General features: G+C 40.2%; 1 protein-coding gene across 1 annotated transcript in view; it reads right to left on the bottom strand.

Annotated features, from left to right (window-relative positions):
• ADAMTS3 (ADAM metallopeptidase with thrombospondin type 1 motif 3) overlaps positions 1 to 26,096 on the bottom strand; it is a 277,802-nt gene that overhangs the window by 13,545 nt on the left and 238,161 nt on the right. The window contains exons 12-18 of the mRNA XM_073237478.1: positions 25,826 to 25,971; positions 23,639 to 23,814; positions 14,916 to 15,049; positions 13,419 to 13,542; positions 10,023 to 10,103; positions 8,132 to 8,295; positions 1,928 to 2,093 (exon numbers count right to left, since the gene is read on the bottom strand). Of these exons, the coding sequence (XP_073093579.1) occupies positions 1,928 to 2,093; positions 8,132 to 8,295; positions 10,023 to 10,103; positions 13,419 to 13,542; positions 14,916 to 15,049; positions 23,639 to 23,814; positions 25,826 to 25,971 (991 nt within the window). The remainder of the gene's footprint in view (positions 1 to 1,927; positions 2,094 to 8,131; positions 8,296 to 10,022; positions 10,104 to 13,418; positions 13,543 to 14,915; positions 15,050 to 23,638; positions 23,815 to 25,825; positions 25,972 to 26,096) is intronic.

The raw sequence follows: 26,096 nt of genomic DNA, 5'->3' as shown, positions 1-26,096 counted from the left end.
AAGTGGGTGGGAATAGGAAAAGATCCAATCTTACAAGCCTCGGGTGCCAGACAAGTGTTTGAACTTTATCCTGAAATTCATAGGGGGTTACTGAATGACTCTCCAAACACCAACTTTGACATTTGTAAATAAGTAAATAAGTTTTTATTTTGAAAAATTTCAAACCTACAAAAAAGTAGTAACAAATGCACAATAAACACTTATATGCCTTGCACTTAGATTAACCTTGTGTTACCATGTCACCATATTTGATATACACACACATGTATTTTATATATTTAATATATTAGTTATAATATATATGTAAAATTTTGCTGACTTCCTGATCCTTCATTTCTAGATACTTCAGCATATTGCTCCTAATAAGCACATTCTCTCATGTAACCACAAAATAATTTTTAAAGTCAGGATATTTAACACAGATATAATAGTATTATCTAATATAGAGACCATCATTCAAAATGTGTGCATTGTCCCTATAATGCTCTTTATAGCAACGTTTATCCAATCAGGGATCATGCATTGCACTTAGCTGTCATGGAATTAATCAGAGAGAGTTTTTGAGCCTCTTTTTTACCTTTAATATTTTTGATATGTACAGGGCAGTTGTTTTGTAAAATGTCTCATAATTTTGGATAATTTAATTTTATCCTAATGATTAGATTCAGTTTATTCACTTTGGGCAAGACTACTTCATAAATTATGTTGTGTCTTCAGGGCAATACATTAGGAGACTAAAGGATTTAAATCAGGGAAATAACATAATTCCATTCATTCATTCATTCATTCATTCACTCATTTATTCAAGGAAGATTACCTGGAAATAAAGGAAGAAGAAGAAATCAAAGTTAGTTAACTAGTTAAGACACTTTTTACAATAATCTTCCCTTCCAAAATCATGAAGGAAGCCGGTGAGGAAGGAATAGGTGTGGTAGATATTTAAAAGGCATACTGACAAATCTTATGACCAAGTACATATGCAGCAGAAGGGAGGATCCAAATTAAATAAGCATCTTGTAATGGATAAAGTATCATTTTAAATAATTAACTAAAAACATTTAATGCCCCCCAAATAAAAGCACACTTTAGAGATATATCCTTGAATTTAAAATTATGAAACCAATGGTTTACAGAAGAATTGCCTACTACAAATACTATTCTTTTGTTCTTAGTTATTCAGTATGATCATTGTGAGAGCCCTTTGTCTTCTCCTGCCTGTTGGGAGGATTCCCTCTAAACCAGCTCAGGTCTGGAGCATTTTTTGCTCAGAACTAGAGGGATGGTGATAGGGGAAATGAAAAAGCTCTGAGCCCAGGTAAGTGGATTTTCTCTAGAGAGGGCAGAGAGGAATCATAACGTAGTAGAGCATGTATTCAGAAGCCAGACTACCTGGGTTTGTATCTTATGGTCTAAGCATTATCTTCCCTGTGCCTCAGTTTCCCAATCAGTACAATAAAGATAATAGCAGTACCGACTTCTGAGAGCCATTGTGAGTATTCATACATTAATACATAAAAAGTTTAAAACAATATCTGCTACATACTGCAACTAGCAACTCTTTTAATATTAGCACTGATAAAGAAATGCATAGGTGTGGAAAGTAGAAGTAGAGAAGAAAGGCAAGAACCAGAGAACAGCTTGGGAACAGAAAGTGATTAAAGATACCATTATATGCATATGAGTCAAAAAGAACCCAAGGGAAAAGGGGGACAGGATTCTAAGAAGATCTACCATTGTTACAAATGGATTCTTATCCTTTGTGGGTTCTGAGATTTCAGTAAACATGCTTTGTATTTATGTTGTAGCTGTTATGTTTGGTATTTCTCAGACTGAGACCTCAGTTAAAGACAATCCTTAAGGTAGAGAAGCAAGAAGACTGTTTTTATATGCACGACATTTTAACGTACTAAATGTGTTCGGTTGTTACCTCCACCACAGGGTTTGGAGCACTGAGACCAGCTCTTCAAAGCCCACTCAAAAGTGTCTAATTCTTCCTGGATGACATTGTTGTTGTTGATTGTAGGTGCTGAGTCTTCGTGGATGATGTACTTATATGTCAGACTAGAGCGGGTATCATTCTCCTGAGGTATGATCTAGCATATACATGGAATACATAGGTAAGTCACCTGAGAGAGTTTTAAATTCTGAATGAAAAATTACAAATATTTCAGAATATTGCTCTTTTATTAAAACTGGAAGACTTTCAAACAGTTTCTAAGAATATGATGTTTTTATCAATGAAAGTGTATGTATGCTATTTAAGGAAAAAAATACAAATATATTAAATCTTTGACCATAAAAAATATTTAAAACAAATTGAGGAGTAAGAATTTGTATTATAAAAATAAGTTTACAGTAAGATTTTCTATAGGCTCCTTAAGTTATATATCTCTTTAGTGCATTTAAAAATTATTCTTTAAAACAACTGTTTTGTTATGATGATAAAGATAATAATGTTCCCTCCAGAAAATACACACATTATGGAAAAATACAAAGAAAATAAAAATCATCCATAAATCTACTAAACCAAAGAAAACCAGAGTCACTTCTATTATTTTGGGATATACCCTCAGGATATTTGCATGCGTTTGCGTGTGCTTGTGTGTGCGTATGCATGTCTGTGTGTGCATGCATGTGCAAACATACTTTTCTAGCCTTGTTTATTTCACAATGAGTCACACATTTCTCAAGATAATGCTCTTCGAAAACATACTTTTAAATGTCAGCATAGTGTTTTATCCTAAAGGTAGTGTACATCATTTAACTATTTACTTATTAGTTGATATCTGTATTGATTATAATTTGTCCCTACCTTTGTCGTGATTTCTGATATTCCTAATGGGCTAAAGGGTACAAGCACTTTTTAGTTCTTAAAATAGACTGGTGAATGCTCCTTTAGAATACTAAAAGCAATTATTACTTTCATAATGAGAGCTTATCAAAGTGTCCCATATTACATATTATATAATTATCAACTTTATTCATTGGATGGACAAAAAGATTTTTTCATTGCTATAAAAATTAAATTTAATTTATATGATAAATAGCAAATTTAGCTTTCCTAAGTTTATTAGTCCCTTGTATTTTATCTCTTACACACTGCACATTCATGTCATGCCATCTTCTGTTTAATTGGTATACATAATCTATTCAATAAGGATAGTAATCCATTTAATAATAAGCATTGTAAGTGTATTCTCAGTTTTTTATTTGCTTTTTAATGTTGTTTGGGAGAAGGCACTCTTTTTTTTGAGAAAAATGTTTTTATTAACTTCCATGTAGCTTAAATAAAATTATATCTATTATACAAAGGGAGAAATGTGCAATTCATTGGTATTTAAACTTTTAGAAACAGCTTTTGTTTAAGAAATTGAGTAATACTAAACCCACTAGTATGAAGGATTTGGTTATTGGGTTCTATTCTCTTTCTTCCCTTAATCTATGGTTTTAAAACAGCATTAAAAATCCAGCACCAACCCTTACACTCTAGCCAGATGTCTAACTGTTTAATGATTTCAGCTGCAGATGGCCTAGCCACGGTGTTCCAGGGCTCCCAACCAGGGTTCCTGTACTTTAGAGAGGAAGAGAAAGGTCACGATGATACAGGACTGCTTGTCCACAACTCCTGTCTCAGCTCCTTCTGACAGCTCCAGCCCATGCTACTCCCTGTGGTCACACTACTATCTGCGGGCAAAGCCTTGAGATAGACCACCTGGTCTATCATGGCAGTTAAACAGCAGGGCTCTGGGGCCAGATGCCTGTGGCACTGGAAAATAATGCAGTGTGATTATGCAAGAGCAAAATAGAGCATCTGATCTCCAATTATTCAAACTTAACAAAATTTGATTAGTATACAGTCTTGCTACAAAATTACCTACCCTATGGAACAGAATGACAGTCCAGCTAATTTTAGACAATTAATAAACTCGGACATAAATTTGGACAATTAATTTTGTATGAAGAAAATGAAAATTCCTGTGGCCAGGATTCTCACCTGACCCTGGCCGGCTTGCTCACTGCACATTGTGTGGGCAATACATTAACAGTGCCTATACATAAAGAGCTCTGCCCAGTGCTCTGGGCTGCATGGCTGCAGGAGAGCAGAGGCCAGAGTTGTGGCAATACTGAGGACAGAGACTGAGATGGCTCTGGGGCAGAGAGGCCCAGGGATGGAGAGGCCCAGAGACAGAGACTGGCTTGCTGCAAGCAGACTTACTCTGAGGTGGACAGGATTCTAGTGCTTGACTTGCCACCTGGGAATAACATTGGGTATAAACCTTTTCACCCCAAGAATGTTCCATTGTCATTTTTTGGTCTCTCTCAATGAAGAGTGAACTTGCCCAGGCTTAATCCCACTGTCAAGATATTTTGACACAGATGAAAAAGACATTTTTGGAGAAAGAACAGCTTTTTCAACAAATGGTGCTGTAACATTTGGAGACTGTGGTGGTTTAAAAAATGTGTCTACAAATCTTTTGATACTTTCCCTCTTAGTAAGTGGAGCTTACTTCCTCTTCCTTTCCATGTGGGATGCACTCTGTGACTTGCTTCTCAGAAAAAGACAACAGCAGAAGTGATGGTTAGGAAAGATTAGGTTAGGAAAGACAGACTTCTGTCTTGGTTGTACTCTCACTTTCTCTCTTAACTTGCATCACTCGTTCTAGCCGATGCCAGCTGCTGTGTGACACAGACACTTAAGCAGCCTGTGGAAAGGCTCACACAGTGAAGAACCTAGGCCCACCCAACTGCCCATGAAAAAGCTTAGGAGCAATCTTCTGAGGCCTTCCCAGCTGTGTGCCTGAGCTGGGAAGCAGATCTCCCCAGTAGAGCCTTGAGGTCATTAGCCACAGCTGACAGCAGGTTTATGCACTCCCCTGAGCCAGAACTAGCCATTTAAATTGCTCCCAGATACTTGGTCCACAGAAACTATGAGGTATTAAATGTTGCTTTGTGTTAGCCACTAAATTTGAGGTAATTTGTTACACAGCAATATACATGGACATGTGTATGCAAAAATGAGAACCTATCACACAAAATTTATATAAAAATCAACTTAAATGGTTCATAAGCCTAATGCAAAATGTCAAACTATAAAATTTTTACCAAAAAAAAAGGAAAAATATTTTGGATTAGGCAAAAAAATTTATAAAAAACCAAAATCTTGATCCATTAAAGAAGAAATTGATCAATTAGACTTCAATAAAGATAAAGTGTTTTGCTCTGTGAAAGACACTATTAAGATAAGGAAAAGAGACTATAGACTAGAAGAAAAATATTTGGCAAATCATGTATTTCACACAGGACTTATATGAACTATGTATAAATACTCTTAAAACTCAACAAAAGTAAAAATATAACCTACTTTAACAATGAGAAAAAGATCTGAATGACCACTTTACCAAAAGGAAATAATTTTCCAAGGGAAAAAAAACCTTGCAATTGAGTGAGAAGATTTGGTTTTAGATTAGTAAAATATCTTTTATAGAGAAGCCAATAAATACTTGTATACAGAATCCAACAGTATTTTTTAACTATCTTCTTTTTTACCCATGAAGGAGTAATAGAATTGCATTCCTGATATTAAAAACAATAAAACTGGACAGAATACATGAGGGAGCTTTTTTTTGGTCACAAGTAATGCAGCAAAGGACAACGATCCCTGTGAGAAGAGAGGATGCAAGGTCCTGGCTTCCTGTGTGAGCCAAGAAGAGGGAGAGTGGAGTCTGGAACATGCAGTGCAGGGCACTAAATAAGAGGGGTGTCTTGCCTGAGGATTCCAGCCCTGGGCAAGTTCACTATAGATTCAGTGAGACAGAGAAATGACAACGGAACGTTCTTGGGGTAAAAAAGTTTATACCTGGCTTTATTCTCTCGTTGGTAGGTCAAGCACTAGAATTAGACCTGTATCCAGCAGTCTGCAGGTCCATAATCCATCTCCATCTCTGCCTCTGCCCAGAGGACTGGGCAGAGCTCTCTATATAGTGACTGTGTCAATAATAGCTTATTGCCTACGGGTGTGAAAACAGTTAGCCTAGCAGTAGGCCAGTTACATCATCAAGTAGTTTAGGGTCAGATGAGGATTCTGGCCATGGGAACTTCCATTCTCCCCAAAGGGAGCTTCGTAAAGTGGCCCAAAAGGCTGATGTGTTCAATGGAGGGGTGGTCTGTGCATGCCCAGGCCAAGAAACCACGCTGTAGATCAATAAGTGGGTGCTGCTGGACTGGGAGATACCTGAGGTCAGGCAGGGTTGACAGAGAAATTCTTATCCATCCAGAATGAAGAGGCCTCACTAATACTTCAGGTATTCAGTTACGGCACCAAAAAGCCATTATACTAAGGGCAAGATTAAAGCAGATCAGCCCTAATGAAGCATAAACCAGGCCTCAGGATCAGAAGGAGCTTAACAATAACTGCTGGCCAGAACAAAACCCAAAAGCGGGTAAGGGAAGCAACATAAACTAAATACCCTACAACTTATCATCTATAATATCCAGTGTACATTTAAAAAAAGGAATTTTGAGAAGCAGGAAAACAAGACCCATAAGAAAAAAAAGCAGCCCAGTAATGGAGACAACACGTAGACATAGAACTTCAAGGAAAAGGTAGACATAATAGTTAACATACATGGAAATCTCAGCAGAGAAATGGAAAATTTTTTTTAAAGAACCAAATGCAAATTCTAGAAAATAAAAGCATATCATCTGACTTGAAAAATTTATTGGAGGGGCTCAATGACAGACTGGAGATTGCATAAGACACAGTCAGTGAACTCAAATACAGCTCAGTAGAAATGATCGAATCTGAGAACAAAGGAAAAATAAAGATCATGAAAGGATGAATAAGGCCTAAGAAGAATTTCAACTGGTTTAACATACATGTAAATGAATCTTAGGAGTAGAGAAGTGAGAGATGGGGGGATAAACAAACCCAGATTTACAGAGCTAAGATGCCTGGTGAACCCCAAGCCAGATACATACAAGGAACATCACAAACTAAGCATATCTTAGTCAAACTGCTAAACAAATAAAACAAAAAAATAAAGAGAAAAATATTAAAAAGCAGCCAGAAAAAAATGGATACTCTGCATACAGAGAAGCAATACAAATGAAGTTGGCCTTGTCATAAATGATAGATTCTAGAAGACAAACAAATGTTACGTAGATGAGTCAAAGATGGCTCCTAGATTATTCATTTCTTTACAGCAGGCTGAGACTCAAAAGCCTGCTAGCATCCAACTCAAAATTCTACATATTCAATTGTTTTAAATGTAGCCCAATTAGGTGTATATTTTAACCATTTAGTGCCTGCTTACTTTGCACATCCCTATGAAACTGCACCCAGCACCTGCTAACTGTAAACAAGACTGTGGCTTTATAGCCACACATATAGGACTTCAAGCTGCAGCTGCCACCCTTCAGAGCTCTCAGATCCAGAGACTCCCTGAGGTGCTGCTGAGTGATAACACCCAGCTACATAAACCCCCTCTCCAATCCCTTCTCTCAGGAGCTCCCTTGCCCTTCTCTCCTGGATGGTAGCCCTACTGCAAACCTGCTGAGGTACTATCAGCTTGTGCTAGCATCTGATTATCCCCAGATCTCTTGAATTTCTTACAATGATGTAAAAACATTTTAAAGTGCTGAAAGAAAAAAAAAAAACAGCAACCAGATGTTTATATCTAGCGAAGCTATCTTTAAGAACAAGGGTAAAATAAAGATATTTCTAGATAATTGAAAGTTGAGAGAATTCTTTGTTAGTACACACACCCACAACCATAAGAAATGCTAGGAGAAGTTCTTTATATTGAAGGTAAGTGCTACCGGATGGAAAATCAGATTTATAGGGAAAAATGAAGAGCATCCAATATGGTAAATATGTGGGTAAATATAAAAATCTATTTTTTGTCTTCAACAGGTAACTACCAAAGTCAAAAATCATAACACTTTTTATTGTGTTTTAAAGGTGTATATATAATGAAATATATTTCTACAGAGTAGAAATGGACAGATAAATGTAATTATAAAAAGCAAGCAGCTAAATAGATCAATGTTATAGGTAGAAGTGTTTTTAGATAAACTAATTATAAAATTATAAACTAAACCAACTACATAGTGAGCCTGTAAAGCCACATACCAAAACAATAACAGGATCATGTAAAGGTCCATCTGTGTGAAGAGTTTCAATGTCATCTTCAATGTTATAATCCCATTCCACACCAAGATCTATGAAGGTCCGCGACTTGGCTTCCTCGCCTTTGCCATTTAAAATATAGTGGCCTGTAGCCTGGTTCTTAATAGCTAAAGGAAGGAAAATGAGTAACTAGCATACATTTTATTTTATCACATTACAGCTTTGATGATCCCTACTAAGTTTATTCCCTCCTATAAATCAAAAGACGGTGCTTATTAGCATCAAAGCAATTAAAATACATATTAGTTCTGATCTAACTCCCCTTTCTTTCCTTCATTTAAAATCCTCAGGAAGCATTCCTAACTGGTCAAAAACAATGGCAAGATGGTTAAATAGGAGATAAAAATTAGCAAATATTCTCATTTGAAAACATTGCCAAAGAGGGTAAATTTCTAACTCACTCATCTTATACATCTCCTCAGAAAGCTGGGAATATTTTGAAAAAATGGTATTTCTATAATAATTCATACAAACCAGTTATACTAGGATGGCATATAACATAATCGCTTCTGTGCTATGTATCTCTTTCAAGTTAGTAAAAATATTCACATTTTTAGGCCAACAAACATTTCTTATGACTGTAAAATTCCAAGACCACATACATCCCCTACTGATATGGCTAGAAAAAGTTGCTTACTGGTGATGGAATTCTTAAAGTGTTGTAGATCTACTATATGTTACAAAATAAAGTGCTTTTGCTAAAGGATCAAAAATAAGAAATGGGATTTTAAAGTCTGAAGTGTTTTTCAGCATACAATGATGAGTTAGAAAATGAAACTTCATGTTATTACCATTACTGAAAATGTGTAGAAAACATGATTAACTTTACATTTATTCCTCTTGAATTTTTAAACTGGTATTATTTTCCCAAAGATAATAATCTAAATTCTAAGATAAAAAAATAAGGAAATTTAATTAATGGGAAAACAATTATGGCTGACTGCTAGACTATTACAGAATCCAGTACTGAATATAATTAAATAGTAAAAAAAAGAAATTCTATGAAATACCATAAAACAATTCATTTTTTTAAGTGACAAATTTAAAAAAAGCAATTGGCTACAAATTCTTATAGGATTGACAGATGATGCCTTAGTCTCAGAAATCTTAGTGCCTTAATAAGTCCAAGAATATGTGAAAGTTATATGCACTTGTATGTATACTGTGAAAAAAAACCCCTGTAAAGTGACATTTCTACATGATCCTCTCATAAATGAGGAAAAGAGTCTTCTTTTGGAAATTATAACAGACATGCAAATGGATCTGCATGTGCCAGTCAGAACTAGACACATAACAGATATTAGGAAAGGTTTTCATTAGACTAGTAAAATTCATATGTGATTGCTTTTCAGTCAAAGAATTTAAAATGCAATAAAAGTAAGGAGAGGCATATAGTATGGCATCAATCAAAATATCAAAACTAATCTGCCAACATAAATATGGCAAATTTGTCTGATATCATTCCTTAATTTAGTGCATTTTATTAACATTTATTTTTCTCATCCCCTAATACAGAAAATGCATAACAAATATAAACTTGTCAAACGATTTTTTTTCTCTCTGTAGTAATGAGCCAACCCAAGTTTTACCAGTAATTAAAGCTCTACTTTTGAAAATTTCTTAAAGGAAGAATAGTTGGAAGAAATGACCAACAAAAACCACATAATAATGCATTTATATATAATTTTGAATCTTGTATATCTATGCATACATATATACATATACATATATACCCATATTTTCACACATATATATGTATATATATATATGATTTCTTTGACATTCCTATGTTTAAGAGCATGTTAACGGAAAGCCAGCAGACAGAAACACTTACCAAGAATATGAGGAGAAGCCTCGTCTTCTTGGATTAACACACGTCTAGCACCAGGGGGTATATCAAACATCTTAAGGTACCCTTTGCATGTGTAGTAAATATGGGAGGAAGCAAAGGAGAAAACAAAAGCGACGACCATGGTTAGTCGAGCATTGGGTTCTCACTGCCCCTGCACGCAGAAGAAGGCATCCACAAACCGCAGAAAGCAGTTTCAGAAATTAACTTCAAAGCTTTGGTTGCCTTTGTGACATCTGGCATGAGATTAGAAGAAATATTTTCTTTTTTTTTTTTTATTAAAATGGGACAGAAACTTAATACTGTTTCCATGCTATTAGGCATTTTTCTTGTGTTGATCAATGAATTGTGTCAACAATTCAGGCAAACGCTACACTTTCCTATGTCCCTCTATGTGGTTTCAGCTTTCTTACCCACTCTTTTGAAATGGAGCCAATTCTTAGTGTACTTAGTTGGTGAACTTCTTGAGATATTTTATCTGCCTCTATATTATTTTAAAAGTGTAAGTGGCAATATAGATAGCTAAGCTTTCAATTAATGAAACATATTCATATTTAAAAGCCTGCTTTGTTCTAAAGAAATTACAAAAGAAACATCAGTGAGCAGCTTTCATTTTTCTTGTGATCAGCAATTGACTTTAAAAGCTTTAAACGAATTTTATAATGGCAATGTGTTCAAATCTATGTTGTAGATTTGACCAAAGCGTTTGGAAAGTGTTTGCAAAGTATGTACTACATTGCCTTTACATTTACTCTAATCTCATCTTCTAATTCAGAAATAAAAATATCAATAAGCTTAATAGGCTGATGTGGGTTTTAAAAGCATTTATTGATCCTATTATAATCAGTGTCATATATAACAAATCTTCTTAGTATTTGTCCTAAGAATTATTTTAAGACCACTTAGAATTAAGAACCTAACTATAAATCAACAATTGAACAAATAGAGAAATCAAGATGTTTTATCTCATTCCCATCAAAAAAAAATTAATATAGAGAGACTGTGCAACTGACATCTTACATTATAAAACATCCGACTCATGTACTACAGGCTGAGTTTTGATAGAAATTCAGTTATAGCTACACAATTGCTGATGGAATTGGAAAGACACATGTTTGTCATTTGTATCTAGACAATGAATATCTATCTACCAGTGGGTAGATTAACCCAACTTTTTCATAATACTTCTTAGTGTCTTTGCTAAATGGAGTAGTCATTTTAGGGTCTGAGTTTTCAGTACCTGAGCCTGGGTAAGGTCCAATACATGACATAAGCCATGTTTGCCTGAGTAGGCAATGGCTAGAAGTAATGTGCTTCAGGTGCCACATGCAGCAAAACAGCTTGATGCCATTTGTGGATGCCCATCTTTCTGCAGTTTGCTACAACTTACCCAGTACATTTTTAGCTTCCCTTGTTTCAGCAAGAGAAATATTACGAGCTCCTTTGGGTAAAGTGAAGGCTCCTCTCGTCTTCCCTTAAATAGAATGTCTTTAATTAGTGGAGGTTTCATGTTATCAAAGTCTTGCTGTTTCATTGACCATACTATAAGCTATGTATATTTTATTAAGTAGGATAAAAAATGTGTTCTGTAATTTTATATGTTGAAGTCAAAATGCAATTATAACAGCCAGCTAATGCCAATAAAGTGTCAACAGTGAATGAAAGTAAGACTAAACATGAATGAGAAATGATAGAGGTGATTTGAAGGTGAATACTTGCAGATTTCACTTTCCAGCAACTTGAATTCTTTATGGCACCTCTTGCCTAAATGTTTCCCTGTTGAAAAAGGTTAATTAGTCTATTGAATGACTATGATGACAACATTAGTGCAAAGAAATGGATGTTAGATTATCTTTGAACCCTGGAATCTGTATGACTGACGAAAGCTTTCTTCTGTTCTTCTGACCTTGATTTGCAGGGTTAACATAATTTTTGAGGTATCTGGAAAAAACACTACCTTATTTTACACATAATATAGAATGGATGGTTATGGGAAAACTTTTTTCCTTAGATTAATTCACTCTGGGAATAAAACAGTATGAATTATTTTATACTTAAAAGAATAATATACAACTCCAATAGAGAAAGCACAGTAAATTATTTTGCAAGATGGAGAAAATTATATGTTACTCTAATAAATACGCGTGTAATTCTAATTGTTTGCTTTATAAAAATAACATGAGCAGCCAGAGATGATGATATTTGCTTCTTAATAATTTTAAAAGTACTAAACAGTAAATTCTCACACAGGAATAACAACGACACCAGTAGCTCAATAGAGTAGAAATGCCTGGGAAAAACACATTAAAATAAAGTCCCCCTAAGTATGTCAAAGAGCAAAGCTGATAAGTGAGAACTGGCTTGAGTTGCGTAGCTGAGGTCTAATGGGAGTGAAAGACCAAAGAGAATTATTCCATTTGGATGAAGACTAACTGTCTTATACTTTCTTTTATTTTAAAAGGGTGCTCAAAGTGAACCACATCTCTTTCTTCCTTTTTGTTTTGTTTTCTTTTCTGTCATTCTCTAAGAGACAACGCCAACTCTGTAGATGATGTAGAGAAACCTCTCAAGGGAAGCATCACATCAAATTTATCTTTAAATGTCAAATTCTCAGAAAGTTTGTTCAAGTCATTGAATAACTAAATAGCATTTGTTGCACATTAGAAAAAAATTCAGTAATAAATGTTTGCATCCAAATCTTTTAGGAAAATTCCGATGAATAATTATGAAACTACTAATTTTGCGTATTATTTGTGCTTTCATTCCCATCTGTTGAACCTCATTGTATGCCTAAGTCCCAGTCACTGTGTAAAAAGGACAAAAGTTCATATGCATAAGCAGTTGTATCTCAGGTTATTTTTTGATTGCACCTCAATTTTGCTTAATATAAAATTTTAAAAACTATGAGAAATATGGATCCTGGATTCACAGATTTATAAGTAGGATAAATTTGTTTACTTCTAGAAAAAGAGAAGTAAAACAAAGTAATGTTTTAAAAGTTGTATTCAAAGTTTTGTGGTTTTTATTTTTACTTCTGATAAAAAATTTATGTGCAATAGCAAATTCAAAATTAGCATCAATTCTAATAATTAGGTCTAATATATTTTATTAAAAATACAAAATAAAACATTTTACCTCACTATTATAACTGGTATCAATTTTATTTGTTCCTCACCTAAATTTAGCAGATAATTTCTCATGGTGGGTGCTATGGAGTATGAATTTAAAGATTTTTTTTAACTATTTCCTTAAAAAGTACTCTGATCAGCAGTTAATTTTTTGTTGTGTTAATAGAGAAAATTCTGTATTCCTAAAAGCAGAAGTCCCAAAAAGTACAAACCATGGAGAAGGATAGTAAATTCAAGAGAGACCTCATCTTACCAAGCTTCCTGGGGGTTCTGGTAAATGTCCCCTTTACAGTTCGACAATGGGAATTATCTCCTCCACAGACGCCACACTTATCCTCAACCTTGTTAGAACCGATCTCTTTATCACAGCCCACTTTCTAGGGAGAGAAGATGTTAAATGTGTCTGATTATAATATGACAAGTAGAGGTCAGCATCCTAAAGAATGATGAACCATTTGCTTAATCATGAGCACAGTCAGGCAGCCTGCATCAACTTTTCACTCTAGCTCCCATTTTTAATATCTCAGTCTTTTAAAGAATGCTATGAAATCAAATGACTTGTACTCTAGGTACAGTCAGATGAAATATTTACCCCATCACACATAGCCATAGTCATCGAATATTTATCAAGTACAGATATTGGAGTTTATGTGGATGAGACAAAAAGTAAGCTGGTGCTTTTCCCTTTATGCATTCATATTTATGATGATGCATACTAAAATAATGGGGTGCACATTCGCACAAATATTACATGTTGGTTAGGGATGTGCAACAAAGCTCCACAGATGTGCTGGAGATTTTCACTGGGTCCTGTGGAAAGGATTTCAGAAATTGAGGGATTAAAACAGAGCCATGGAAGTTGCATGGTCACAGAAAAGGGGCCCAGAGAACAATACTTAAACCAATGGAAGGGTAGTGTCGTCTGGCGGGGGAGTGGTCAAATATTTGCAAAGCACTGGTTGTGAAAGATTAGGAAGATCACTCAGGAAGAGTTTACATTTTCACATTAATTTAATGGGGAGCTACTGAAGGTTTTCAAAACTTGGGCAAGTCCTTAATGTACATCAGTGCAGGATGATGTTACATGACATGCCTCTGCACTCGTAAATTTGGGATAAAAGTGGGCAGAGAAAACAATGACAACACATACATGTAATGCACTAGCTATGGTGGGAGCTTTAGTTAATAAGGAAAATTTCATCTCAATTCAACTTGTAAACATGAACAAGAAAATGAACTGCATTTTTTAAAAAAGAAATTAAATGAGGCCAAAAATTTTTGCAGCTTTACTTGTCCTCATGCGGAATTCAGTGTTTAAATTTAGTTTCAATTGGAAGGTGAGAGAGGGAAAAAGAGAAGCTGCCATTATCTTTTAAAAGAAAGACATATTTAGCATTAAATTTTATAAAACACTTTGTATTTTAATAGTAGATGGGTGCTAGTAAACTATTCAAGGAAAAAGCATTGCCCCCAAGTTGTTGTATTCCCAACATGGAGTCATAGGAGTAACTTAGAAAAGGTATTTGGCTGGAAATTAGGAAAACTATGTTTATATCTTAATTCTGCCAATGGCCAAAGTTTGATTTTATCTACTGCAATTTCTCCCAAATTTAGTGTAGCTACTAAATTAGTCATAGATTCTTGTTAGAATGTGATTTCCCAGATAAGAGTTAGAATTTTTTGAAAATATGCAGATGAATGATAGTAAAAGTAGGACTGCTGCCACTGTGGGGAAGCAGATCAAACTCACCACACACTCTCCTCGCACACAGATGCTATACGGGTCTCTGTAAGAGCAGCGCGTCCCATCGTGCACCAGCTGTTTCATATAAGCGACATCTCCAGTCTCTTTGGATTGACAGTAAAGGTGGCATCTTTTCCTGGCTGCATAAGATGGGAGATTAATCAACTATTTATATAAAATGGCATATTTGAACTGTATTGTAATTTTATTTTTAAAATATAATATTTCAATGTGTTTTCCTAAAAACAAGATAGTATGTAAATAAAGAGTAGGGGAGAAAGTATGTATATTTGGCACATTTGTTTAAGTAGGGTGATCACATGACTTCATCTAAATGGTGATATTTCTGATAGTGAAAAGGGGTTTTATTAAGGACAACAGGTATAAACTGGGACTATTCCAGGCATCATGGTTTAAGACCACCCCAGATTTAACCATAGTTCTTCAAAAACTTTAATTCAGAATCAATTTAGTGTTAGTGACACTTAGAATGTTAAAAGCGTTTCTCTTTTGTTTGACCCAATGGTGTAGTATAGGTCTTGCCTCTTGCAAGGTATCATTAATTAATTTTAATATAATTTATATGACTCACTTAACCAAAACGGATAAAAACAATGCATTTCTTCTTAATGCCTTGCAACTTTGAATTCTTACATGGATGCATTTTTCCTTTGAAACAACTTTTAAACTGAACTCAGCACTGTATTATATCACACAATAATCATGTATCTATTTTCTTTTATTCATCCAAATAGGAAATAGGGAAAGAAGTTCCCATTTGAACATACTTAACCAAAAACTTAGGGGTCGCAGTGAAACATGAAAAGGAAATTTCCAAGTGAATTTTTCAATAACTAGTGTACGGTACACAAGTAAAGGATTATGAGGTGCCTTTTGTTATTAAATAACAGTCTTTTTCTTGTTCCTCACTCATTTCTTAAAAGAACTGGTTGTATGGCCATCCCCAGATTTAACCACAGCTCTCCAGTAAACTTTAATTTAGAACCAGTTTAGTGTTATTGACACTCAGTGAAGGGTCCCCACCAGTAAGATGGCAAACTTCCGGCTTCTCTTCGGGGTCCTCAGTTCCCGCCGGCGCCACCTGAAGCCCAATCACCTCTCGCCCCCCTCCCAATCCCAGCACCTAGCCAACAGCCACCAGCCCCGTAGAAGTGACACCTCAATCAATTCATGCCCCTTCCTATATAACCCAGCACCTTTCCCTAATAAAGCAGAACTCTCCGGTGAATTGCTGCTATGTGTCGCTCCTTTCCTTTCATTGGTGCCGAAACCCGGGAGACGGGACACCCCAACTGGGCCCCGTCTTCCCCCCGACACCAGCAGCAGTTTGCCCTCGTCCTCTTTTTCTGGCGCTGGCTCATCACACTCACCACTCCTCTCTGGCCTTTAGGTAAGTTTTCCCCCCAGGGTGGGCCACTCTTCCCCGAGCTATCGCAGTGCCACTGGCCATGATCGTCCGGCAAGGCCCTGACGCTCGGGGATGAGGAGGGAACGCTCCCCACCTCAGGCCTTCACGGCTGTGGCGGACCCTCAGGCCCCTCCTCCAACAGCCATAAATCCCCGCCTCAAGCCTTTACAGCTGTGGCGGACGCTCAGGCCCCTCCTCCGACAGTCATAAATGCATTCACCGTCCCTTCCATCAGTGCTGAAAGTTTTTAAGCAAAATTTCCCCAGGGTGAGCCACTCTTCCCCGAGCTATCACAGTGCCATTGACCGTGATCGTCCGGCAAGGCCCTGATGCTCGGGGATGAGGAGGGAACTCTCCCCGCCTCAGGCCTTCACGGCTGCGGCGGACCCTCAGGCCCCTCCTCCAACAGCCATAAATCCCCACCTCAAGCCTTTACCGCTGCGGCGGATGCTCAGGCCCCTCCTCCGACAGTCATAAATCCCCGCCTCAGGCCTTCATGGCTGCGGCAGACTCTCAGGCACCCCCCTCCAACAGCCATAAACAAGGTGACTCCTTTGTGGATGAAAACGCTCCCTTTTCCCCCCCTCCTCCTTCTGCTCCGTCCGCCGAAAACGCCTAGCGCTAGGTACCTCGTGACTCCGGCACTCTGCCTTCTTAGGGAAGTCTGGGTGACGACCCACACTTCCTAAGAAATTCCGACTCGTATACGAGTTTCCGCAGACCACCAAGGATCACCGGGGACGCCCTTTGTCTCCTTGCGGTCTGCTTCCAGTCCGAGGATCTCCGTTCGTCTTCCCCTGTTTGTCTCCTTCTCTGTCCTTTAGCCATGGGAGCCTCCTCATCCCTCCCTGAAAGTTCACCTCTTGAATGCCTGCTTAAGCATCTGGCTACCCTCTCCCTGACGCCTGATATAAAACCAAAACTTCTCCGTAAATATTGCTCCCAAGATTGGCCGACATGCCCCCTAGACAATAACAACCAATGGCCCGCAGGGGGAACTCTTAATCCTAACATCACTCGCGATCTTTTTAACTACTGCCAGCGCCTGAAAAAATGGAAGGAGATTCCCTATATTGAAGCCTTCCGCCTCCTCCTCTCCCCACCCCCTCCCAAGTTCTCCTAGCCTGGAAGCCGCCGCCCCCACAGAAGCCTCCCGTTCACTCCCTTCCCCTTCATCTCCTACAACAGCCCTCCTCCCTTCCCCCCCAACCATCTCCTCCCCCATCTCACCTCCTCCACCTTCATTCCCTGCAGATTAAGCCTGAGCCTTTCAGCCCCCCTTTAACTAAGTCCCAGGGGCCTCCTCCGTCTTTGCCCTCATCACCTGTTTCTCCCCTGTTAGGGACTGCCTTTGTCTTCTCACATGTTTGTAGAGAGAATGGGAAAGCACCTCCCCCCATGTCTGAACGCAGCATGGGAAAGCACAAGCTAAACAAAAACTGGTGCAGTCCTTAGAAGTTATCTGTCCACAAAAACATGTGCAGTCCTTAAAAGTTATCTGTCCACAAAAACATATCTTGCCAAGACTCCTCACTCTGAAAATAGGGAGACCTTAAAGATGTGTAGAAACACTGCCCCTGCTTCTAGCTATGCCCTTCCTCCACTTGCCGATGTGGCAAGAATAGAAAACAACGCATTCCATAAGCAATTAACTGGAGCCCTGCTGTAGCTCAATTAGTAGAGCATGAGACTCTTAACCTCAGAGTCATGAGTTCAAGCCCAACTAAAGCAGCAGAGGCAAGCAGCTGGGCTGCAGGCTGGCAACACATGGGTCTGATTCTATCTTTATTTTCTTTGCCCCCCTTCCGCACTTCAGGACCTGCTTGAATAAGCGCAGCTAGACGGCGTCACTCCCCCACAGACTGAGCCAGAACCCTTCAGTCCCCCTCAGACTCAGTCCCGAGAGCCTCCCAAAATTATCGCCCCCCTCTGGGAAGTAGCAAGATCCGAAGGCATCGTGCGCGTTCACATCCCTTTCTCCTTAAGAGATTTAGTCCAACTAGAAAAACGCCTAAGTTCCTTTTCCACTGATCCCATGACATACATCAGGGAGTTTCAATGGACCCTCCAGTCTTACAGCCTCACGCATCATGACATTTTCATGCTCCTGGCCAATACTCTCCTCCCTAAAGAGCGTAGATGAGTTTGAGACTTCGCCCAAACGCAGGCTACCGAAACCCACAGAACTGACCCTACCTATCCCCCTGGCCCCACTGCTGTCCCCGAACAAGACCCACACTGAGATTATAACACCGCCATGAGTCTACGCTCTCGAGATATTTTTGCCTCCTGCTTAATAGCAGGTCTGAAAAAGGCAGCTTGTAAAGTAGTAAATTTTCAAAAGCTCCAAGACATAATTCAAAAGAGAGATGAAATCCCCTCCGAGTTCTTAGACAGACTCACTCAAGCCCTATTACAGTATACCAGCCTAGACCCAGAAACACCTGAAGGAAGACATGTCCTTATGACATACTTCCTAGCTCAAGGCTACCCCGACATTAAAGCTAAACTCAAAAAGTTAGAACAGGGCCCTGCTATCCCACAGACTGAGATCCTAACAGTGGCCTTTAAAGTCTTCCATAACCGGGAGGAGGAGAAAGAACGCCGTAAACAAAAGGCTGATCAGGCCAATTTCCATCAGGCCAATTTCCAAATGTTAGCCCAGCTGATAAAACCACAACCTGGGCGCCCCTCTACAAACCAGCCCCCCCCAGGAGCTTGTTTCAAGTATGGAAAAGAGGGACATTGGTCAAGGGCGTGCCCCTCCCCCAGATCTCCTACCACCCCATGCCCCAGATGCCACAAAAAGGGCCACTGGGGGTCTGATTGCCCAACCACCCGAACGGGAGGCTGGACGAACAACCCCCATCCTAAGCCCGCCGTAGTGGGGCTGGCAGAAGAAGATTGACGGGGCCCGGGGGCTTCTCGCCCGACCATTTCCATCACCAAACAGGAGCCCAGAGTTACTTTAACAGTAGACGGTCACCCCATCTCCTTCCGCCTAGATACAGGAGCCACCTTCTCAGTCTTGTGAGAATATCAGGGCCCTACCACGCCAGCCATTACTCCTATAGTCAGGGTAGGAGGTAAACAGATTTTCCCATTAAAACGCTCCCCCCTTTTATGCACAATCCTAGACAGTCCCATACCTTTCTCCCACTCCTTCCTAGTTATGCCCCAGTGTCCCTTCACTAAGACGAGACAACCTTTCCCTCCTCCACGTTTCCATAACTATATCCACTCCCACAGCCCCCAGTACTCCCTTTCTGATGGCCCTCATAGCCGACAACCCCCCTCTACCCAATGAAAGCTCCGGTTCCGCCCTCATACACCCTGTAAATCCCAAAGTTTGGGACATTACACGCCCCTCCGTGGCCCTATGTCCCCCTGCCTCTATCAAATTACGTGACCCCTCTCAGTATATCTGTCAGGCCCAATACCCCCTAACCACTTCAGCCCTCATAGGCCTCCAACCCATCATTCAAGATCTCTTAAACATAAATTACCTCAGACCCACTCACTCCCCATTTAATACCCCCATATTAGCTGTTAAAAAAAACCCAACAGATCTTTCCGCCTTGTCCAAGACCTTCACCTCATCAACATAGCCATTGTCCCTATCCATCCCTTAGTTCCAAATCCATACAGCCTCAGCATCCCACTTCTCAGTCCTAGATCTCAAGGACCCATTTTTCTATCCCTCTAGACCCCTGCTCCCAAGATTTTTTCATTTTCACCTGGACAGACCCATACACAAGACATTCTGAACAACTCACTTAGACAGTTTTGCCACAAAGCTTCCGAGATAGTCCCCATATTTTTAGACAGGTCCTAGCTCAGGACCTCAAACAGTTTCATCATGATCACTCCAAGTCCACCTTATTATAATACATAGACAATCTTCTACTCTGCAGTCTCTCGTGAGAACAGTCTCAACTTGACACTGCCTCCCTACTTAACCTTCTAGCTTCCAGAAGTTACCGAATATCCCCCGTCAAAGCTCAAATCTCTTCCCCTCCTGTCACTTACCTCAGATTCCTTCTATCTCAACAAAGAAAGTCCATTACCTTAGAAAGAAAATGGCTCCTCTCTGACCTGCCCATTCCCAAAACCAAGACAGAAATCCTTTCCTTTCTAGGCCCTTTCTAAGCCTGGCTAAATATTTTAGAACGTAGATCCCTAACTTCTCCCTGCTCCCTGTTGGCAAGACCCCTATACGACTTCAGCAAGAGCCCCCCCCAAAAAAAAACCATTATCCTCCTCACCCCAACACTTCTTCATTAAGCTCTGTCAAGCCCTTGTAGAAGCCCCAGCTCTCCATCTTCCTGATTTGTCGAAGCCCTTCTCATTATACATTCATGAGAGGTCCAGTCAAGCTCTATGAGTCCTAGGCCAATATTATGGCCCATCCTTTGCCCCAGTAGCTTATCTCTCCAAGCAATTAGACCCCACAGTTAGGAGATAGGCCCCCTGCCTACGAGCATTAGCCGCTAGACAGCTCTTGCAGAAGGCAGCTCATAAACTGACATTCAGGGCGCCCCTTACCATTCTGTCCCCACATCACCTAAAAGATCTCTTAACCTACAAAAGTTTATAAACTCTCCCTCCCTCCAGACTCCTGACCTTACTGTCCTCTTTCCTCCAAAATCCCGTTCACCCCCTTTGCCATCCATACCCAAATCATGACTTTTTCCTCCTTTACTGCTCTCTTGCTTTTTTCCTCATTCCTATTGTCTTCCCCGCCACCCCAGCCTCTTTTGTATGGTGATTCAAAGTCAGACAGACTTACACACAGCATCAAACAAAAGTTACTGCCCTCATTGCCACACCAGACTGCCCTCTGAAAAGCTGCTCTGAGCCTTTATACCTCCACTTTCCTCCCTCCACCGAAGTGTTCACTAGCAGCTACCCTTATTCTCCCTACCTCTGCTTCCTCTATGACCAAAAACAAGCCTATTGCAGGCGATAGCCAGACACCTACAAGAGATGTCCCTACTGGTCTTGTGCCATTCACTACATGAGTAACTTCCAATACCCATAGTATTACTCCTCCAACTGTTTCATGAAATATCCCAACGGCTCATTCTCCTTATCAATCCCAGATCCCTGGGACTCTTGATGAGCTGCTAGAGTCACAGCCTCAGTTTACTATGGGGGGGGGTCCTCGACCCCCCACGGTACCCTTCATATCTCTCAAAAGTATGTTCCCTCTCATTCCCAGATCTCTCAAGTTGCATCAGATATCAGACATTCCGAAAAAGTCATTATCCAAACTCTTGACGGCGCCTCTTCATCTTCTTATCCCCACCCCTCTTCCCATTTCTCCTACTCTTCACTACAGCTCATTCAGGACACCACCATCTTTCTCAACCACACCCTTAACACAGCCAATTGTTTCTTGTGTGCATCACTACAGCGCCCACTGCTGGCTGCCGTGCCCCTTAATATTTCCAACTACTCCTTCCATGCAGAAAGACAACCCCTCTGCCCCCTGGCAGACATACCCCTATGAGAACCAGAATACTCAGATAATCTCACCATCCACCACTGTGTAGGCCCAACTCCACCCCCCTCCAGGGCACTTCACTGCCTCTCTATCTACACCCCTACCCCCGGCTCTAAGACTTTTACGTAACCGGGACACTTCTTTTGGTGTAATGGCAGTCTTTTCAACTCAGTGCCTCTCAACTGCGATTCACCCTGCATTCTTGTCACCCTAATCCCACAGTTTACACTTTACAGCATGGCAGAATTCCTTGAGCTCCAACCTCCCTTGCCCTCGCGCACAAAAAGAGCTGCTTTCCTTCCCATCATGGTCAGTAGCTCTTTGATCACCTCAGCCATTGGGGCAGGGTTTTCGGGAGAAGCCTTGGGTCACTCTCTATAGGCAGTTAGAGATCTCAACACCAAATTTGAGGGAGCCCTGACATCCACTGCTGATTCTCTAGCCTCTCTCCAAAGACAGGTCACTTCGCTAGCTAAAGTCACCCTTCAAAACCGGCGGGCCCTAGATCTGCTTACAGCCGAGAAGGGTGGCACCTGCGTCTTCCTCTGGGAAGAGTGCTGCTATTCCAGCATTGTAGAAACTAACATTACCAAACTCACCGACCTTGCCTCCAGCCTCCACTCTGCTTCCAATTCCAACCCATTCTCGTCAATACTAACAAACCCCCTCCTCACCTGGCTCTGGCCCATTGCAGGCCCCATAATAGTCATTCTTCTCGCCTGTCTCTTCTTACCCTGTATAATAAAGTTCATCAAATCCCAAGTCGGAAAAATCTCTAATCAAGCTTTCAACCAGCTTTTACTCAGGAACTACCAGCTTCTGGCCACAGAAGATCCCTCATCCTCACGTGACCTCCTCACCACACGCTGAGATGGACCCCTCTCTCCACTGGAAACTGTTCCTGGAAACAATGGCCGCAGATGCCTGGCTCCTGACACCCATATCCTCTTGGCACCATTGGAATCAACGGGTCCTCAACCTATAGTTACAGGGAACCTTCATTGATTTCCAAACCTGAAGAAGTCCACATCTACTCGTCCTTACTGCGGGGAGTCCTATCAACCCTTTCCTCCCAATCCTCAAGCCCTCACTCCCTTCTCCGCCCCTGTTCAGCAGGAAGCAGCCAGAGAGAAAGCAACGTCCACAAACCCATAGAGGAGAAAGGGGGGAATGAAGGGTCCCCACCAGTAAGATGGCAAACTTCCGGCTTCTCTTCGGGGTCCTCAGTTCCCGCTGGCGCCACCTGAAGCCCAATCACCTCTCGCCCCCCTCCCAATCCCAGCACCTAGCCAACAGCCACCAGCCCCGTAGAAGTGACACCTCAATCAATTCATGCCCCTTCCTATATAACCCAGCACCTTTCCCTAATAAAGCGGAACTCTCTGGTGAATTGCTGCTATGTGTCGCTCCTTTCCTTTCACTCAGAGTGCTAAATGATTTTTCTGAAGTTCTTTAGAAAGGAAAGATCACAATATTCCAGATGCATTTCCTAGTAGAGGGATTTCAGTTTAAGGAGGAAACTCAGCATCTCTGCGGTGCAGTGCTTTTCCCTCGATGGGCTTTTCAGTAGTGGTGATGGTGGCACTATTTGCCAGGAACCATTCTACAACTCTCTCTTCTCTAGAGAAAGGGGTGTTAGCCTTATTCTTTGTAACCTAGGAGGATGTACCCTATAAGCACTAAGTTTTCTAAGTTACCAAGCAGGGATCAAGAGTTAAGGGATCAAGAGTTGATGACGAAGCTGAAACTCTAAGCAGCCATCCACACAGCAGGAAGGAGGTGGCATCTACTCACAGTCGGGATGTTCATATGGCAGCCAGTGGTGTTTGGCATTCTGGTACTCAAAGTGGGAGTTACGCTGCTGGCACTGCTGTGCCCTGAAGTCCTCGAAGTGCTTTTGGCATTCTTCTGTATTACAAAGCTGGTACTCAAAATTAACGCCAGGACAATCCTGACCGCCATTGATGGGCCTAAAGAAAAGACAACATTGAAAAAGGCCTTTTGGCTCTGGTCCAGCAGCTGAAGCTCGCAGACAAAGTGCTTGAGGGCGGAAGGCCAGAGACTGTGGGCTGCCAGCACAAAGTGAATGAACTCATACTTCCTCATTTCAATCTCTTCCCCAAAGCACCGTCCTCTCCCTGCAGGGGTGGGGGTGAGGGTGATAGAGTGGGGGAACCTGAAACAACTTAAATCAGCTTTTCCAACAGAATATTTTAAATGCAGGGTGGAAGTATATAAGGAAATCTTAAAAATGTATATTATAGACTCAGGAACATTATATTTTCCACCATGGCAAAAACCATGTAAATGTAACCCAAAGAAACTTTGACCACAGCTCTGTGCCTCACCTAGTTTCTTCATGTATATAATGCAAATAATAAAACTATCTTTCTTAGAGAAAAATTCAGATGATTAAATGAGTTAACATATTTAAAACAGAGTTTTAACATAGTGAACCGTAGCCAGTTACTTCCACTAATACTGATGCCAGGGTTCTTGTTCACGAAGCTGAAGAATGAGCTTCACAAACACTCAAGGTAGGAGAGCAAGGTACAGGCTTTTATTTAGAGATAAAGTGAAAGGACAGAGGTCCTGGCTTACACCAGGAGGGGACAAGAGAGTCCAGGGTGGTGCATTGTCTTGGGGTTTTATAGGCAGTTGAGGATTTTTGAGAACATGAAAAAAAGCTTAGGGGTGTGGACTTACTAAGTGGTCCTAGGATATTTAGAATTAACTTGATACAAGCAACTTCCTGCTCTGATGATTTATCCCTGAGATACCAGCATCTTGGTCTGGGGGCATATGTAACAAGGCCACTTGCTCAGTCCCCAAGGTGGGCTGAGGTATTGTTTGTTAAAGAGTAAGTTAAGAATTTCTAATGTCTTAACTTCTTGGGTATTAAAATGCAATCTTATCTTTAAGGTGGAATCCTTCTTGCCTTTTACTGTGTTGTTTATGCCTGGGCCTGCGTGCTAAATTAGTTTGCCCAGTTTGCAAAATCACTTCATCAGATCTGAAGGAGGAAAGACACCACATAGGCCTGGGCTTTTTAGCATGTTAAAGCGAATCTTACACATGATTATAAATGATTAGCATAAAAAGAACATGTGCTACTCTTCTTTATCTGGGGAATATTAACTGATTTCACTGAAGAATGACTGTAGAGCTGAATGTTTAACACAGAGTTTTGGTAGGAGGTTTCCTTGCATGTAGTTACATTGCTCTGACTGCAAATATTCTGCCTTGCTTTTTCCAGAGGCCCTCACCCTACTCTGACTACACCCACGGTTCCTCTTTCAATACTACCATCATCTTGCCCTATGAACACAGGTATGTGACACTCGATATTCTGTATAGAAGACATTCTCAGAGCCATCCTGCTGCCAAAGAGAGAGAGACCTTTCTCTCTGCTCACATGTTAAACTCTAGACAGAGAAGAATGTCCTAAGTTTAATATTTCAGTTACTTATTTTCCTTCAGAAAATAAAATTTGCGGAGCACACAAGAGGGATTCAATAAATTTAGTCAGAGTGCACGAATGAATAATTTTTCCCCCAACAGTTCCTTGGTGGGCTTTTACCATCTGTCTGGTGCCCTGCTCTGAAGTTTTCCTCTTCTAATCCCAGAGTGAGCGCACCTCTGTGCCCAGTGCCACTTCCGCCCTGACAGCTGTGCTTCTGGCAGTGGGTCTCAGCCTCAGTGCCTAGGCACAGTAACAGGTTTTCCCTGATCAGCTCCTATATACTTCTCATCAGCAATTTCTTAAAAAATCTGTAATCTTCATTCAAGCCTCTCATCTTTACCATTGACTACTCTCCAAAAGTTTGATAAATGGAGATTTATGCAAAATTGACACTTAAAGGCTTACTTTTCATATTCTGCATTTTACATGTACTTCATGAAACAGAATACTAGTAACATGGTATTGAATCATTTTCTGGTCTATCCCCAAATAATCACAATTACAGGAGTTATACTCACATTGGATTATTGCACTGGCGTGTTCTGAAATGAACACCAGTTCCACAGGTCCGGGAACAGGAGCCAAATTTGGTCCATGACCCCCAGTTGCCATCTTGTTTTTGTTGATTAGCATTCTTCCACATGCAGTGACCCTTGTAGCACCACTTTGGAAAATGACAAAAAGCAATTATGAAAGCCGTACATATGTTAAGCTGAAGTTGTTACACAACTGAAGGACTTAATTTCTTCTTTGTACACCACCCACCCCACAGACCCCTGTCCCCCACTG

Source organism: Manis javanica, chromosome 5, assembly GCF_040802235.1.
Source record: "Manis javanica isolate MJ-LG chromosome 5, MJ_LKY, whole genome shotgun sequence".
In the NCBI taxonomy this organism is placed as follows: Eukaryota; Metazoa; Chordata; class Mammalia; order Pholidota; family Manidae; genus Manis; species Manis javanica.
Note: the sequence above shows the minus strand (reverse complement) of the source record. Positions and strands in the feature narration are given on the sequence as shown.